This window comes from Castanea sativa, chromosome 4, assembly GCF_040712315.1.
Source record: "Castanea sativa cultivar Marrone di Chiusa Pesio chromosome 4, ASM4071231v1".
NCBI classification, from domain to species: Eukaryota; Viridiplantae; Streptophyta; class Magnoliopsida; order Fagales; family Fagaceae; genus Castanea; species Castanea sativa.
Genome location: NC_134016.1, coordinates 33,081,375 through 33,100,255, shown reverse-complemented (window position 1 = coordinate 33,100,255; position 18,881 = coordinate 33,081,375). Strand labels below are relative to the sequence as shown.

General features: G+C 33.7%; 1 protein-coding gene across 1 annotated transcript; it reads right to left on the bottom strand.

Annotated features, from left to right (window-relative positions):
* Positions 1–14,727: 14,727 nt before the first annotated feature.
* Positions 14,728–16,657, bottom strand: LOC142630248 (UDP-glycosyltransferase 89B2-like). Its single transcript, XM_075804225.1, has one exon. The coding sequence runs from the start codon at positions 16,442–16,444 to the stop codon at positions 15,032–15,034; it is 1,413 nt and encodes a 470-aa protein (XP_075660340.1). The 5' UTR covers positions 16,445–16,657; the 3' UTR covers positions 14,728–15,031.
* Positions 16,658–18,881: the final 2,224 nt, after the last annotated feature.

The following is an 18,881-nucleotide window of genomic DNA, read 5'->3' as shown; positions in this document are numbered from 1 at the left end:
TTTTGGTCTTATTATAGTCATTGAGGGTATTTTGGTTTTTTTTTTTTTCAGGCATGGAGGGGTATTTTGGTCGTTTTTTGTTTTAGGGGTATTTTGGTCATTTTTAGGTTTTGGGGAGTGTTTCGGTTGTTATAATTTACTAATTAATTGCAATATAATTAATACTTCCAATTATATAAATATATTTTAATACTTCAAATTAATTGAGTATAATTTAATAATTAATAAGAGTTAATATAATACTTCAAATTAATAAAATATAATTTAACACTTCAAACTAATTTAATATATTTTGATTTAATACTTCAAATTAATAAAATATAATTTATATTTTATGTTGTTTATTTAAATTTTAGATATGCTTTAGTGGGTATTAGTAGGTTTATCCATTAAGACCTATATAAATAAATAACCAAAAATACACTCTAAGACTAAAAAAAAAAATTACCCAAATACCCCCGAAAATGCAAAAAAAAATGACGAAATACCCCCTATGCAGTAATAAAGTTTACACACATACATTCTAAGCCTAAAAAATGACATAAATGCCCTTGGAACTTAAGAAATTAATAAAATGTTTAAAGGGTATGAGATCATTTCTTATGTTTTGGGGGGTATTTTGTTCATGCTATAACATTTCTCTAATTTATCTGTCATTATAATGCTGCCTTCACGGGTTCTTCGATCATTTTTTACGTTTTAGGAGTGTATCAGTTATTTTTTGGGTTCCCAGTGTATTTCAGATAGATCTAACGATTACGGGGGCATTGTGGTCATTTTTTTATTTATAGGAGTGTATTGGTCTTATTTTAGTCATCGAGGGGCCATTTTGGTGTTTTTCAAACATAGGGGATATTTATGGTCTGTTTCCATGTTTCAAGGAGTATTTTGGTAATTTTATGCACTTTAGGGAAGGGGGGGGTTGGTCATTTTTAAAGTGTAGAGAGTGTTTCGGTCATTATTTAGGTTTTAGAGGTAATTCAGTCTTCTTCTTCTTCTTTTTTCTGTGGTGCATTAGTTTTTTTTTTTTTTTTTATATCAGGTGTATGTTGGACATTTTTGTGGTTACAAGGGCATTGTGGTCATTTTTTCGATTTATAGGGCCATTTTGGTATTATTCAAGTAATCGAGGGGTTTTCCACCTTTTTCAATCATGGGGGGTACTTTTGTCATTTTCTAGCTTTTAGGAGGTATTTCGATTATTTCTATGTTTTAGGGTATTGCGGTCATTTTTTATGTTTGGGGGTGTATCAGTCTTTTTCTAGGTGTCGGGTGCGTTTTGGACATTTTTTGGCCTTTTGGGGGCATTTTGGTCATTTATCAGACTTATAGGGGTATGTTGGTCTTATTCAAGTAATTTAGGGTATTTTGGCTAGTTTTAAGCACAAGGGGTACTTCGGTCATTTTCGATGTCTTAGGGGGTGCTTGGGTCATTTTTTATGTTTTTGGGGTATTTTAGTCATTTATTAGGTTTCGAGGGTATATCGATCTTTTTCTAGGTATCGACGGTGTTTTTGCTCTTTTTCGATGTTTTAAGGGGTACTTTGGTCTTTTTCTAGGTTTAAGGGAGTATTGGTCATTTGTTAATTAACAAATCTCTATAGGTGACCTATCCTAACACTTTTGGAGCACTGGAATAGGTTGGAATAGGTAGACCCTATTCCAGCGCTTCCAAAAGCACTGGGATAGGTCTCCCTCCATAAGGGCATCGAGTGATCCTATCCTAGTGCTCCAAAAGCACTGGGATAGGTGGACCACATTCCAACGCTTCTAGAAGCATTGGGATAAGTATCTCTTCATAAGGGAATAGAGTGATCCTATCCCAGCACTTTTGGAGCGTTGGAATAGGTGGACCCTATTCTAGCGCTTTCAAAAGTGCTGGGATAGGTCTCTCTCCATAAGGGCATGGAGTGATCCTATCCCAACGCTTTTGAAAGCGTTGGAATAGGTGGACCCTATTCCAGCGCTTCCAAATTTGCCGAGATAGGTCTTTCCCATAAGGGAAATCAGTAACCCCATTCCAGCGCAATTGGGCTTCCTATACCAGCGTTTTTGAAAAACGCCGCTATAGGTCTCCTATTGCAGCGATTTGTAAAGCGCTAGTTTTGAGTTGTCGTAATAGGGTTTTCTATATTAGTGGTTTCAAAAGGTGCTGATACAGGCTTCTCTACGGTTGTTTTTAAAAATGCTAGGAAAAAAACATTGGGATAGGACTATTTTTTTTGTAGTAACATGTACGATAGCACTACTTTGAAGAATAAAACCAACGAATTTCATAAAAAAATAATAAAACCAAAAAATTTATAACTATAAATATCAATAACAGCATTTGATGTAAGTTCAAAATTGATGGCTAGATTTATTATTGCTTTTTCATTATCTCCATCCTTCTTACAAACATAGGTGAGTAAATTTTACACATTTGTAAGGGCAGGCGGGCGGGCGGGCGGGGGGGAAGCCTCGTTGCTTTTCCAAAAAAATACCTTATGCCCTCTATTTTAGGATCTGTTTGGTTAAGTGGATTTTAGGGATGATGGAAAATATAGGAAGAAAAATGGAGAGAAAATGATTTATGTAGGAGCTTAGTTAGAGAGGTGAGGGGAGGGAAAATTGTTGGGGGGCCTAGGGAGTATTCTCCCCAGGCCCACCAAAAATCAATCTCCCTAATATGAAAAGATTTATGGAAAGAAAATTGGAGTGGGAAGGGGTAAATGGAAAATGACTCATTTACTCCATGTTGTGCACACGTTGGTTGGCTATTCTATTTTTCTTCTTCTTTTTCTTTTTCTTTTTTTTTTATAAATAAAACTGTGTTTTTTTTATTGTTTTATTAGTCTTTGTAACCTTCTATCCTACAAGAACTGACCTTGTTTTGCAGCTTTTGTTATGTTTTTTTTTTTAATATAAACTGCAATTTTTTTTTTATTATTAGTTTTTCTTTGGCTAGATGTTTTATTAGTTGTGTTAATTTGTAAGTTTGTAGTAATAAAAAAATTAATTTTTGTAAACTATAATTTTTTTTATGTATTAAAGGCATGAGAGTAAATTTATACAAACTACTTTTTTTATCCCCTCACTTTTCTACTCAACCTAATAAAAGTGTTTTTTCATCTCTTCACTTTTCCACTCCCTTAACCAAACACACTTGAGGGAAAAATAAAATATTTTCTATCCCCTCACTTTTCCACCCCCTTCCCATTTTCTATCATTCTAATTTTCCATCCTCTCAGCCAAATGAACTCTTTGTGTCAAAATTTCAAATATTTGAATCAATTTTAGGTAATGCCCCCCTTCATTTTTTTTTTTTAACTATAAATATTCTTTAATTTATTATTGTCTCATGTATATTGAGAGAATTAAGGATACCGGAATATAATGATACATTTTAGCTTGGCTTCCCTTGAGAAATTTTTTGGCTCAGCCACTAATTTGTAGGATTTTAAAACATTCCTTATTGAATGTGATAATATTTTTGTTGAGCATTTTTACATTGTACGGTGTTTGCTAATTAATTTATTTTGCAAGAATCTATTTATTTAGATATAAAGCACTAATATGAGACTTTTTTTTTTTTTTTACATCACTAATATGAGACTTTACTGTACAGAGATTGTACGTTCAAATCATTCGATACCCATGGAAAAAAGTTGCCCAATTCCAAGCAAAACATGGATTGGTTCGTACAAATCTAATGCTAATTGTAACAAGAAATGCCGGGAACTTGAACAAGCGATTCGTGGAGAATGTAGAGGGATCGTTTTTTGAGAATGCTACTGCTATTTTAAATGTTGAATACAGACCACGTAAAAGAGAGAGAAAATAATGATAATGTATCAATTATGTCTTACAAGGAGCTGTAATGTCATGTATATATATATATATGGCAAACCGCAAACCATTGAGACACTATATATGTGTATGGTTCAAGTTCTTTCTCGGTGATTCTAATTTTCTCTGTTTGTGTGCTTTAAGATGTCTTTTGTATTTTTGGAGGAATTACACTACACAGGAATTAAAACCTCTTATTTTTTGTCCAGAGTTTGGATTTTACTATTTTAAACTATACGGTGATTACACTTTGCACTCCAATATCAAATTTATTATTAATGTAGATGGAAAAATATGGCACCATGTGAAAAAATCTAATTACACATCTTCTCAATTACTTAAAAAACAAAGGAGAAATTACATTATACCACCCTATATTATATTCATGATTACAGTTTGCATCATAAATTTTGAATTTCTGTCTAAGTTAATAGCAAACTTAACGTTAGAGAACAAAATGTAACAAGGTTCATAGTTTAATCAAAATGTTCATTTTTTAATCAAAATGTTCATTTGAAAAGTTTATGGTGCAAAATGTAATATGAGACCCATTGTAACATGCTTGTACATACAGTGTATAAGTGCTACAAATTGCACGGTTATCCACCTGGGTGGATAATTCTAATGCCAATCAGGTCTCAACCTCTCAGACAATTTTGCTCCAGAAAATTTCTCAAATTTGTCTCATCAATGTCCTATTTCCAAGACTTGGTGTGAACAACTACTAGCATTTCTTAATGCTCCAAGTTAAGGTTTCAGTGAGAATCATCTTATTGCTATGATTACTTCTGGTCTTGAAAATGGTATTCCTGGTACTAGTTCTTCTACCCAGCCTCAAGCCAACACTATTTCTCATGGCAATTTCCTTCCAAATATGTCAGGTAGCTTTTTATGTACTTCTTTTCAATTCAAGCCTACCTTAGACATACCAAAGATATGGTCAAACATCTTTGTTCTTTTCTAATTGAGTTTCAAAAGTTAGTATCGCAGTGTGTTCTACTTTCCTTTTTGAGGAAAACAACAGAACAACGAGTTATACTTCATATGGAAAGGGAAACTATTTTCAGTTGTCTACTCCCGTCCAATGGTTCAACTAATAATTTCATAATTAATAGTTGGGTAAAAGCAAATTGCACCCTCTAAGTTTAACTGAAATTTATTTCAATCATCTAACTTTACTTTCATTCAATTAAGTTCTCTAAGTTTCAAATCTATGCAATTTAGCTTTTTGTCCAATCTCATTAAAATAATTGCCGTTAAGTATGCAATTAACTAATGAAAAAAATAATAATAATTTTGAAAAAAAATTCTCACCATAAAAAATCTATAAAATATTATATATTTTTTCGAATGTTCAATATTTTATTAATAAATTTCACTATGTTTGTGGTTGTTTAAGAGTGTAAATTTTTAATCTTCCAAAAAATTTACCCTTCTCTTCTCTCTCTATCAAAATTTAAATTTAAATTAATATTTTTGAGACCAATTCATTATTGAAATACATTGTTACCACCACATACTTTTGGCTTGATAATCACTCTAAAAGTATAAATACTTTTGAGGTGTGGGGTAAGGGTCATGGTTCAAATATATTTTTAGAATTATACGTTTAATAAATATATAAAAATAGTCCAATTAATGTATTTAATTATATAAAAATGTTGTATTTTATTTTGAAATTAAGTATCTCTTATAAAATATTAAGTAATAATATAGTTTACATTTGCATCTGGCCCCAAAATGTGTTGAATCGGCCCTTGACTATGTTCAATTTTTACAGAATACACATATACACTTAGATTAGGCTAAAAAAAGTTCATAATTTTGATTCTCAAAAAAAAAAAAAAAAATTAGGCTAAAAGAAAAATACATTATTCAATAACTGAAATCCAATATTGCCAAGAGAGATAGTGACCATCTAAAGTATGAAATTTATTATGATATTGATTATTTCGATATTTTTAGAATTATACCTCTTGTAAATATATAAAATATTCCAATTACAAACAACTATATGGTCTTGTGCCATACAAATGAATTTTAGAATTAAAATAACAAAAGGCAAAATGATGCTTGTTGCGGTTAAATCACTACATTAGTCAAAAAATAAGAAAAAACAAGACTAAAGGCACAACAAATACAGAGATGCAGTTAGTCTCCGAAAAAGAAGAAAAAGCTTGCTGAAGATCCATACCTATTATTACTGCATTTAAATGTTCCGGTGGTAATACTTCTTAATGGATATGTATCTAGACTTTTGAACATTGAAATCTAGCACTTGTACTGTTGTACATACATACAAAAACAATCTTACTCGTTTCCTAAAATATCAATTGACTACCTTAAACATAAGGTGTTAACTTGAGAAAAATTTGAAAGATCGATCTTAAGGGATTGACACTGACGACGCCATGATCTGTTAATTTTGAATCCAGTGCTCACACTGTGGTCACCTTTAAGGCTTCAGCTTTCACACATTTTATAACTAGACACTTTGTACATCAACAACAAAAGTTTATTGATCATTCTGCTAATATGTTATAATCAATGTTATTGAATTTTAATTCTTAGTCACATCAAAATTTACACACTCCCTATTAATTGGCTCCTTAACATTATAGAATTTAAATTTATCAGACATATATATATATATATATATATATATAATCCTCAATGAGATTATATCTCAGAAGATAGATTGTATTTTTTTTTTTTTTTTTTTTGGATAGATCGTATTTCAATGTGTGTGGAATGTGGATTCTTCTAGCAACTCTCGGATATATTAGCCATGGTTAATTTTTTATTATTCATGAAGGAACAATGGAGATTTAAAAACTTTTCTTAAAACACTTAAAAATCCATAATTTTGATCACAGTATACTTAAGGAAAATATCTACATCATTTAATATGAGAATTTTGGAAGACTTAATTTTAATTAAATAAATGTTTTTTTTTTGAGGTCAAAATGATAGAAAACCTTCATTAATATTGAAAACGTATACAAGCAAGGCAATTGCCAAGACTGGGGTTCAAGTAGCTGAGCCACAGAGAACCCAAAGAGATTTTTCATTAATGTTGAAATCAAAATGTAGCATGCACAGATGAACTGATTTATATATATATATATTGATGCCTGGATTACACGCTCTTGTGTACGTGTGTATCATATAGTAATTGTGCATCTATATTTCGTCCATTTTCAAAATGTAATTTAACATTATGGAAATGTGCATGAGATTACAATCCAGTTATATTTGGAAACCAAATAAAGGAGAATCCATACTGTTTTGGATACAGAGTGAACTAATTTAATCCTTCCAAGTTTGCAAATATTTGATTTAGTGAGTTACTTAATTTGCATATTTAGGCATCTCAATCATGTGATACTTCATATACCAACCCCAAGGAATTTTTTCTTAAATACTCTTTACAGATTAACCCTCTCCAGTATCCACCTCAGTAGTCTCATTCTATCTCAATGTTTCTCTAGCATATGACTCCCCCAATTCCCCCTCTCATTCAGGAGAAAATTTTCATAACAATTCATAAGAGAATTGTGTGGGATATTGAGATCGGATCAGTGATTTACCAACCAAGAATTCAACCATGTGGCAAATTATCCAGAATTGAATGGTAAGTTTATTTTATTGACGCTCATCTTTTTCTCCTCTTGCTCTTTGTTGTATTCTCATTTGTCGTTTTTCAATTGCTATGATATGATCCAAAATTTTCCCAGTTGTTTTTACTTTTTATTTGCCACTAGTTTGTTTGTTACAAAATAATATTGTAGTATTAATGATATTTTAATACTTAATGCTAGAATGATGGTTATCTCATCCTGAGGTAAAAGGGAAAAATATTTGAATGTTTTTTCTTGGAGGGGGCGGGGGGGGGGGGGGGTTTGAATTTACTAGTTTGTTTGCGTTTTTGATTGGTTTCTTAATTCGATCAAAAGTCAAGAAAATTGTTTGATAAGTTTGTTGCTTTCTTAGGATTCAAAGATATATATATACAGTGGCGGAGCCAGGATTTCAACTCAAGGGGAGCAAGATTAAATGACACTTCGATACTCATTATTATGATCATGTTTCTTCATAAGCTCAATTAACTACATGTGTGTGTGTATTTCATATCATTAAAATAAAGAAAAAATAATAATCAAATTATAGTAAATAAAAAACAATCTAAATACATAATGTTGAAATTAAAATAAATTGAGAAAATAAATTAATGTAGGAGTGTTAGGAATATAATAATATACCTATAAAGTTGTATTAATGTTTCAGTGCCTTGCATTCTTTTAAAAAAAATTTTAGAATTAAGCATATGTTTCTTATTTGTTTAAGTAGTTAAAATTAAGATTTATAGAAAGAGTATGAAACTGTGAAAAAATTAGAAGAAAATATAAGTCATGTCAAGGATACAATAAAAATTCACAGCAATTTCACAACATTCATCAACTTAGCACATCATCTCATACATGTGGGTCATTAAACAAAAAATTCAATCATATATTGTGATTTACATCCTGAGTGGAAAGAACACAAAGTAGATTTTTTTAATGCTCTATACACAAAAAGAAGGTGATTTCAATTTTTTCATCATTGACCTTTTTTATGTCTAAAAAATACCAGTTTGTAATTTGTAGTTTGTATTATATACTGTGACCCTGTGAGAAGTAAAGAAATTCTATAATAGTGAATTTAACTATTTAAATGGTCCACTAGGAAAAGACGAAAACTAGTATGGTGATTGTTTTTTTCTCTTATAGTAACATGCTTTCTAATATGTGTAGGGGCAATTTAGACTTTCTAACATCAAACTCTATTATTATACTATTATATAAGCTTCTCAAAAAAAAATACTATTATATACAAATTCTGGGGCAGGTCAGGGGGCAGCTGCCCCCTCTCGCCCCCCCCCCCTGGCTCCGCAATATATATATATATATATATATATATATATATATATATATATATATATATATATATATATATATATATATATATATAAATTAGATGAGTGTTAATGTTAGTGTACCTGGGCACCAAACATCATCTTGCTTATAGTCACAAAAAAATCCGAACCCTTGTAAAACTAATGAAACCCTCGTCCATGTGTTGGGTAAATGGGCTCTAGATGCTAAATTTTTATTGGTCTTTGCAGCTTCGAGCATTCTACTATGTTGGGGGAAGCTGTAAAAATTGATTTATGTACCTCTGCTTTTCAGTCTTCAAAACAACCTCTGGTGCACTCAACATCACAAGTGAGGTAAACACCGATATCTATGCATGGCCGCATGGGGTACTGTGTATAAGTCTTGCATGGTGGGCTTTCATGCATCACCACTACCAGATAGTTGCAAGGGAATGACTAAAGCAAAATACTTTTCATCTACGATCACATAGATATAGGGTCCGTTTGGATAGAACTTATTGCTAAAAACTGAAAACTGAAAACACTGTAGCAAAATAATTTTAAAATGTGTGAATAGTACCGTGGGACCCATTTTTAATGAAAAAGTGGCTGAAAAGTGAAATTTGTGGGTCCGTGAACAGTGCACGAATGCACTGTTCAAGGAAGACTGGTCAACATCTGCGGCTTGGAAAAAAAAAAAAAAAAAAAAAAAAGCTTGAAACGCAAAACGCAGCCTTGAATCCAAACACATTCATAGTTTCAATATCAATCACACAACTCCATTTGGCAAAAAAACATGATATGCGAGATTTCAATCTTATGACATTCTTATTGTTCTTTTGTTGCATTTCTTGAATCAGAAATCAATCATGAACTACTAATAATCTGCTCTACATTTGTTTTTCAGCATGTGAACAGAAAAAAAGGCATTCATTCAATTCGTTGCCTGCCACAAATGGTATGTCCTTGGCATTCATTCAATAGCTGTATAAAAACGTCGTAAGTTTATCCGAGTCAAATTTGAAACGAAAATAAAAAAGTTTTGAGCTATCAGATTATTGTTTCTTGAACTTCAACCATAGATTATCAGAAAAGAAAAGGTAAACAGATAGTTTTTTTAAAGAATTAAATGACAGGACATGTTGATAAGAAGCAGCACTGTTAGATTGTATAAGATATAATACGTTATAGTTATCTAAAAAATAATTCAAAGGTTTGCTTACGATTGTATTTGACACTTTGAATCACATTTTGCTTAGTAAGACAGTTCATGATTGGATCAAAAGATTCATTCATCATTTCCCACACACCAGCAATCTTGCAGTTAGATTCTATAGCCGATGCAAATTATCAATATGTGGAGCTGACAGTGGATCTATTTGGCGGATTTGAGACCAAGAGAATCCTCCTTCTAGCTCATTTCTTACTCCGAGAATTCTATCCAAGTGCTCAAAAATATTTGGCAGAACTTATGGTGGAGTCTTCCACAACATTTCACAATTTCCCATTAGTACGGTCAAATTCACGGAACACTGGTATGGTGGAGTCTTCAACAGCATTTCACAATGTCCCATTTAAGTCAACTCAAACTAACATAATATACACATGCCACCTGTGGGATCAAGTAGGGTGATCAAGTGTATTTCTTGTATACCCATGTAATCCTTACGATGCAACTCTGTTAAATATGTTTTCGAAGTCTTGTAAATTATTGGCATATAACCCTTGTATCATCTAAATTTTGCTTATAATTATTAGTAATTATTTGTTATCAGCGTGTAATCTCTCTTATCAACGTGTAATCTCTCTAGTGCAAGAGGCACACATTGAATATATTATTCTTCAGTTTCTTAAGCGCACACACACACACACCAATGAAAAAAGAGATACCATTCAAATTCAATGATGCTTAAGAAGCTGCTTAAGAAACTGAAGAATAATATATTCAATGTGTATATATATAAACTTATAAACCTAAACTTATTCTCTCATTTCACTCAGCCAAATTCCCTAGCCGCCCCTCCCACTCTCACTCACTCACGCTCATGTCTCACACCGTCGGCCACCGAATCTCAGCCGCCCCTCTCTCATGCTCTCAGCCTCTCCGTCTCACTCTCTCCGCCGAAGAAGACAAAGACGACAATCTATGGTTCTCGCTGCAAAGCCTCTCTGATCTTGCCAACTTTCGTTCGATCTTACTCCCTTTATTTGCTTTGCACCAAGTTTAGTGATAGCTGAACCCAACGACTACAACCACAGTGATTTACAGCAATGGTTTTTGATGCTCTTCTTTCATTCTCTTTATTTGATCAGTGGTTTGGGGATTTAGATTCTCTTTGTTTAACCTGTGGGTTTGAGAATTTAAATTTGGTTGTTAAGATTTGATGTTCCATGCATGTGCTTGTTTTAGATTTTGATTTCAAATGTATCCGGTTTCTGTGAATAGGAAATTTGAATGGGTATGGTGAATTTGATTTGAGATTTCATTGGATTTGTTGTTTGTGTTGCTATGAGATTTCAAATGTGATTCTTTTCTCTGAAGAAAACATAGTTTTTTTTTTATATATAGATTGGGCCACTGTTTAGGGGCTTAAGATTGGGCCCTAAAGTGGTCTGGCTAGGCGGGGCCTGACGAGGCAGGTTTGGACCCCGCAAAAAAACTGTTTATTAAACAGGTCAGGTTCAGGTAACGAGGTAGGCCCATAAGTCTGGTTCAAGTATAAAGAAACTCGTCCCGAACCTAACCAGTTGCCATTCCAAAATGACTTTGGCTCTCTTGTGGGTTGGTTTCTTTTGGTATTAAAATCTTTATTCAGATTATCAAAAAAGATTAATACCAACAAAAAAAAAAAGACACAATTCAAGAACCTAATGTCCATATGCAAATTATTATTTTTTCTTAAATTTGTTTTCATGTATGATTTTTTTTTTTTTTTTTTGGGGGGGGTTAAATAAACGATGACCAAGAGATACAAATTCAGCCACCAAAAGGCACAGAAATACTCTATTTAAGAATCACATATTCATGCAAGAGATCATACAAACAAAAAAACATATAAAGGTAATGAATATGATCATACATTTTGTGGGGGCAAAAATACCGAGAAGGATCTTAGTATCTTTGATCGGCACAACTAATTTGTTTCTGTATGGGTTGAGATTTTACAGTGGAAGTATTAAAAAAATAATCAATTTAATAGACTAAAATTAGATGACAAAGAGATGGATCTACCAACACAATATGGGAATCGATTTGCCAATGTTATATATGTAAAAACAAGTAAATACAATTTCTCTCTCAGAAAACTCTTTTCTCTCTCAATTTTTGGGGGGAAATTACACTTTACCACCCTAAACTATACCCCAGATTACACTTTGCACCCTAAACTTCTCGAATGCACATTTTACACCCTAATCTATGACATTTGTTACACTTTGCACCCCAAAGTTAAATTTTCGGTTATATTGGATGAAAAACTCAATCACAAGACTAGCACATGACTATTGCTTAAGTAACACCAAGTCAGAAGACCTAAATGACCTCTTTCAAGTCTAAACTCATAAGTCCCTCCTCACGTCTTTAACAGTCTGGTCTCAGGTAGTCCCTCTCACCCATAATCAGAAGTGCTGGAAGTTTAGCTTTTGGATCTGTCATGTTGATGTCCTCACCAAATGACCTAGAATGCATAATATCAACAAAAATCATTAGCAAATCCACAGTCCATTAACAACTTTTCCAATTACAATGGTTTTCACTCCAAAAAAAAAAAATGTACAGCCATTAATCCACTTTGGAAGCGAAACAGATGAACAACCATAAATTACCATGCTTAAGGAAACTGATGCATTTCTAAGACCAATAAGTGGCACTGGCCTCATTGGATACAGTGTGAATGATTGTACAAGTAAACAAATCAATAGTGGAGGAGCAAAAGTCTCATATAGACTTATAGTTTAGGAAGGTGCCATGGTTTAATGAGTGATACTTCTTGGTCACTAGTGTACAATTGGGATCAATTCAATTTATCTATTCGGATCGACCTATACAAGATCTACAAACACAAATCTCAATTAATCCATTACCAAGATCTACCGTGAGAGAGAGAGCTAAATCATACACAACCAAAACCCAAACCGGATCTGGATCGGGACCCATACAAAAACCAAATTAGATCTGAATTGTTACCAAAACAAAACCTAAATCCGACCTAACCATCATCACCCACTACCATCCACGACCCAGCCACTATACCACCTTCCATCTCCACCGATTTGTGCATGCAAGAGGCCCAAAACACCAACTCATGAGTGAAAAGGACTAGCTACGACCAGATTGTGTAAAAGACGTGAGGAGGGACTATTGAGTTTGGACTTGGAAGAGGACATTTAGGTCTTTTGACTTGGTGTTACTTAAGTAATAGTCATGTGCTAGTCACGTGACTGAGTTTTTCATCCAATATAACAGAAAATTTAACTTTAAGGTGCAAAGTGTAACAAATGTCATAGTTTAGGGTGCAAAATGTGCATTTGAAAAAAGTTTAGGATGCAAAGTGTAATCTGGGATATAGTTTAGGGTGATAAAATGTAATTTTTCCCAATTTTTGAGTCCCATAATCATCTAGTTGGTAAAAGTCCTATTTATGCTGGTTGGCCCTTCCCTCACTAGTCAGTAGTGGGTTATTATGGTGGAGGTCATAAAATACTTATCTCATCAAGTGTCTCTTCCAAAAAAAAAAAAAATGAGTGGGTTATTGGATGTGCAGCACTATTCAAACAGATCATTAAATAATAAATGCAATCCCTGTTAGGTAAAAACAATTAATTAATGCAAAGGTGACAGTTGCAGGATTCAGGTATTATCTTCTATGTTTCATCAACCATATTCCCTTCGTGCCGATCTTACTTCCTGAGGCAGTGGATTAACCTACTAAGCCAAGGTGATCTTCTCATCGGTTTGGTTAGTCCAAGGTGGTGAGCCTAGGTGGGTTGAACCTTTGGGTTCCCAGGGAGATGGGACCCGTTCTTAGAATGCCATCGTCGGTCCTATAGTCTCCAAGTCCTCCTACCTGTCATTGCCCCTGGCTGGGCCTCTCCCCTTGACTTTCCTTATTGTCCTTATGGTCCTAAGTCTCGTGGGCCTGTGGCCTGCTAGGATAAACCATGCACCCACACATTTATTTCATAAATTTGTTTGGGTATATAATCTGAATCTGGCTATATTCTTTGTTGGGATTGAGTGGCCATTTAGATTTAAATTCTGCTTAATTTTTCAAGTGATTTTGCCATTGTGTGATTGTGTCATCTCCAGACTGGAACAAGTCTCCAATTCTCCAACTAAGTACGAGTACAGGAATTATTATTACCAACATAGTGTGGATTCATGACCAAGATTGATTTATTCAGATTATCAAAAATAAAAAAAGTGATCATTCTAATGTCATCACACATACTAAATGAATGCATCGCTCTCATCATTTTTTTTTTTTTGTGTGGTGATTTTTTGAAGCTCTGCAATTAGTCTGATGAACGTTGGAACGTTTATGAAATTATCATTAGCGTTGATATCATGCTCAGTGGTAGCTTTTGATAAGTTAACATATTTTGCAGTAATAGACATTACACATGTCCACTTATACTATTCAAAGGATTGTGACTGCGTGCCAAGTTAATCCTGCTTCATGATAATTGCAGTGCTCAATGCTGAGATAGTGAGATCAGTGGTTTCAACTGTATTTCAAGTAATGGGATTTTTATTTTCTAGAGCCAAATCTCTTTTAATGATTATAAAGAACCATCATATAGACAAATTAAGAATTTTGAACGTGTTTGAAACTTTTTAATTCTTAAGCCCCATTTTGCCACTCTTATTTCTACATTCTATTTTTGCGGAGTCACTCCTATATGATCTACTTGTTTGTTTGCTTAAAAGTAAATAAAAATTAAAAATACAATTGTATTTAAACAAATAAGAGAAAGGGAGATGCCATGAGCTTATAATTTCATTTATTCGTAATATTTTTAACAGAAACATCTATATATCCACATACACAAAGATTTTGAAATACTACAAACAATTTAAATAAACTTTACAAATAATTTATCACACTTTTGAGTGCAATTTTTGGTATGATTCTGTATTAGAACTTAAAAGCACATCGCTCTCCCCTACGTGGGTTTGTTTCTTAAATCACAAGAAAAAAATCACAGATAATTCAAACCAAAAAATACACTTCATTAGCACCCAAATAAATATAAAATTCCAAAACATTATTTCCATAGTTGACCTCACCTAGTTAGCCGCTCCACAAGCTCATCCAAATTTTTATCCGAACTCCCTCCTTTGATCGCACCCAAAGACGCATCACTGAGCCCTTTGACTCGCACCCTCTCCGGTCTTGTTGCACTCACCGACTCCACCAATAGGCGAGCTAACTCACTAGACTCGGGAATGTTCTCTTCGTTCTCACCAGCTCGAATTCCCACACCTAGTTCATCAACCAGTAGTTTTGCATTCGTGAACTGATCTGCACCCATTGGCCACGTCAGCATCACCACCCCAGCAGTGATCCCTTCCAACACCGAGTTCCACCCACAGTGAGTCAAGAACGCACCCACAGCTCGGTGCCTCAGTATAGCCACTTGTGGGGCCCATCCTTTAATCACCAAACCCCTACCCTCCACACGATCTTCAAACCCATCAGGAATCACACCAAGATCGTCATCCGAACCCACGTGTCGATGATCCGAGCCCCTCACACAAAAAATGAACTGGGCCCCACTTTGGTCCAAAGCCGAAACCAACACAGCCATTTGTTTAGTATTCAACGTTGTACGAGTCCCGAAGCAAACATAAACAACGGAACTGTCGGGTCGCGAATTTAGCCACGACATCACTTGTTCACATGGTATTGAGCTGGACCCGCCTCTGTTAGAGGATCCAATCACATCATCTTCCAGAGGCAGTAACGGGCCCACAGACCAGACTCGATCGTGCCCGAGTTCGGCCCTCAAATGCTCCAAGTAAACTCGCTCCAACTCAGTGAACGAGTTTACAACCAAACCCCAGCTAGCGAAATTATCGAGCATGTTGTTTCTGTCGAATTCCCAATCTGGGTCTCCTTCCTTACCATTTTTATACCGATGCGAGAGTTGCCACCAAGGGTAAACTGGGGAATTCGGGATTCTAGGAAACAAGACCTGAAAATTCATATCTTCAGGATCTTCATTTTTGGGTAAGTCACGCCATAGTGAGAAAAGAACTGACAAGCCAGAAGCACCGGAGGGAGAGAATACGACACGTGGCAAGCCGAGTTGTTTAGCGAGGTGGTGGGTCCAGCCGAGGAAGAAATCGGAGATGATAGCTATGGGGGGTGAGAGGTGAGAATGGAACCAGTTGAGGAGAAGTGGGTAGTGAAGGTCACGCACGGCTTGGTCCTTGGCCATGCGACTTTTCCATGACCGAGTAGGAGGTTCAGGAGCTGGGAGAACTAAGGGGTGGAGTGAAGAGGGGTGGAGAGAAAGGAGGGGTTGGAGCAAAGGGAGGTTTGTGGGGAGGACTGCAACGGTGACGGTGTGGCCGCGGCCGAGTAATCGGTGGGTGAGGTCGAGGAGCGGTATGATGTGGCCTGAGGTTGGGTAGGTGTAAGCAAGGATGTGTGCACCGGTGACGGTGACGGTGACGGTGGTGGTGGTGGACATGTCTGACAAGCTTTAGACTTTGGATGACAGTTTTTAGAACACTATTTGGCTTTTGAGTTTGAGTCTTTGACTTCGTTTGTGTCTGTTTGGGCTAATTTAATCTGTAAGTGAATAGTGAATTTGAATTCGTCATGCCTTACGATAGCGTAGGCTTTTACTTTTTCATCTTTATTCTCCAAGTAAAATTATTTTAAGAAGTATTAAAAATAAAAATAAAAATAAAAATGTAAGAAATGTTTGGTAAAGTAGTTTGAAATGAAATTTTTGTAATTTTTTGAAATACGTGTAGGTGAAAATGTATGTGAAAATGTGTATAATGTTATTTAAAATATAAAAATGTGAGTTTGAACTTAGAGACTAAACATGCCCTAAGTGTCTGATTTTCTTAACAACTTTTTTTAATTTTTTATAAAAAAAACTTTCTAAAATGAATAATTAATATATACTCTAAGAGGAAACATGAAGTGAACTCATATATTATAAGGGGAGATCAAATTTGATCAAATTCAGTAAGTTGTAAAATTTTATATTTATATTTTAGTATGATCAGGGAACGATACAAATTATTTTCCCATTATACTAAATTAATATATGGTAATTTAATTAGAATCTATTTAGTATTAATAAAATATAAATAATAATAATGATTTCTCAATAAATTTAAACTCAATCACCTATTAAAATAGAACTTCATATTATTTTAAATGATTTTGTTAACAGATGACTAAAGAATATTTATTTTTATAGTATTTTATATTTCACATAAAAATAATATTAAAATTTTTCTAAAATGATTCATTAACAAATATGACACCTGTTTAATTGAACCATATTATAAATCCTAATATTATCAAAATTGATTATATAATAAATTTTTTTGTGATTTCTCTTTCAATGTTCAAAGTCAAAGAATGTATCAAAAAATAATGGGTAAATTTTGAATACAAGTGATTGGAGGAATGAGAACAAAACTCGAAAAAATTGAGTTCCTAGACCTAAATGCCAAATAACACATTAAAGCATGCATATCCAAAGACACTAATATATAGTTGTCAAATCGTGAATCATATCGTGAATCGATTTTTTATTTTTTTGTATCATGTATCGTATTGTGTATTGTAAGATATACAAACATCTAATAAAATTATAAAATAATTATAGATATACATATATAAAAGGTATATTCATTATAAATTCAAAATATATTTAACTAATAACCAATTTAATCATTACTTATGTAATAAAATTTAACAAAGTTAACTAAATAAATCAAATTAACTTATGTTTATAAGATGCACATTCAAATTGATTAAACTCAGAAGTAATACATGATAGATGAACCATATGGGGATGGAAGGGCCGAGTAGGGGTATTGGGCCATGGGCCATGACCGAGGGCACCAAGGAACCCGAGGACAACCAAGTATTAATAAGGACAAGAGGGTTAAGAGGCCAAGGACGAGGGCCCATAACAACAAACAGATGATGTTGCCCGAGGAGCCAAACTTCCTCAGACAATAGAATGGAAGTCTGAAGCCGGACCACCTAAAAAATACTGGGCAAGGGGCAACCATGCTTGAGAGAATAAGCTTCAGAGATGTGAGTCAACAAAAAACTGAGAAATATTTAGGAAGAAGGTTGCTACCACCACATTAAATGATCTGCACCTAACCAACTAGCTATATTAATATAGAGGTGATGTTTGAACATTAATTTTTAGCCTTACAGCTACATACAAAGACTTCAGAAAAGTTTTGATGGGACAAGCATCCAGAAGATTAGTTATTTGATGAACAAGTAGAAGGCTAAGATGGGAGAAGGAGAAGGAGTATAAAAGGGAAATAATTCATTTACATAAGGGGGGGCATCTGAGAAAAGAAAGGGGAGAGAAAAAGAAATGTAACTAAGAACTCTGGGTATTTGTACAAGTTCGAAATATATATATACACACACACACACACAAGAACATACCTTCCTCGGATTCGAATGAGGAGTGTTTTTCTCTTCAAGTTATACCTCTCAATCACTATAACATTAAACCAATTCACTATGATTCTTACTTGATTCATTAAGTCTTCATCTATTAAACTCACTCTCTAACAAATCTATTATTGTGGGCTTATTAGCCCATTGTTTATATCCGTTGGGTTTTGGGTCAATTTGTGTCCTTACAAACCAAAATAATAATATCTTTTCACCATCTTGGCTAATCAACTCTATCTAAGTCAATGTTACCATCATGTTCAACATCTTGCAAAATTATTTTTTCATAGACATTTTCTTTACTATTATCAACATTTACTCTCTTTTTTGGTTTTTTTTATTCTAATAATTTTTTCTTTATATTTTTCCTTGGCATTCTAGCTTTTTAGACTCAAAATAAAAATAATTATATTTTCATTTAATACCTTATTAATAGCATAGAAAATGAATTTGCA

Bases quoted from the DNA above. Each gene is read 5' to 3' on its own strand.
- LOC142630248 (XM_075804225.1), bottom strand. From the start codon at position 16,444: ATGTCCACCACCACCACCGTCACCGTCACCGTCACCGGTGCACACATC.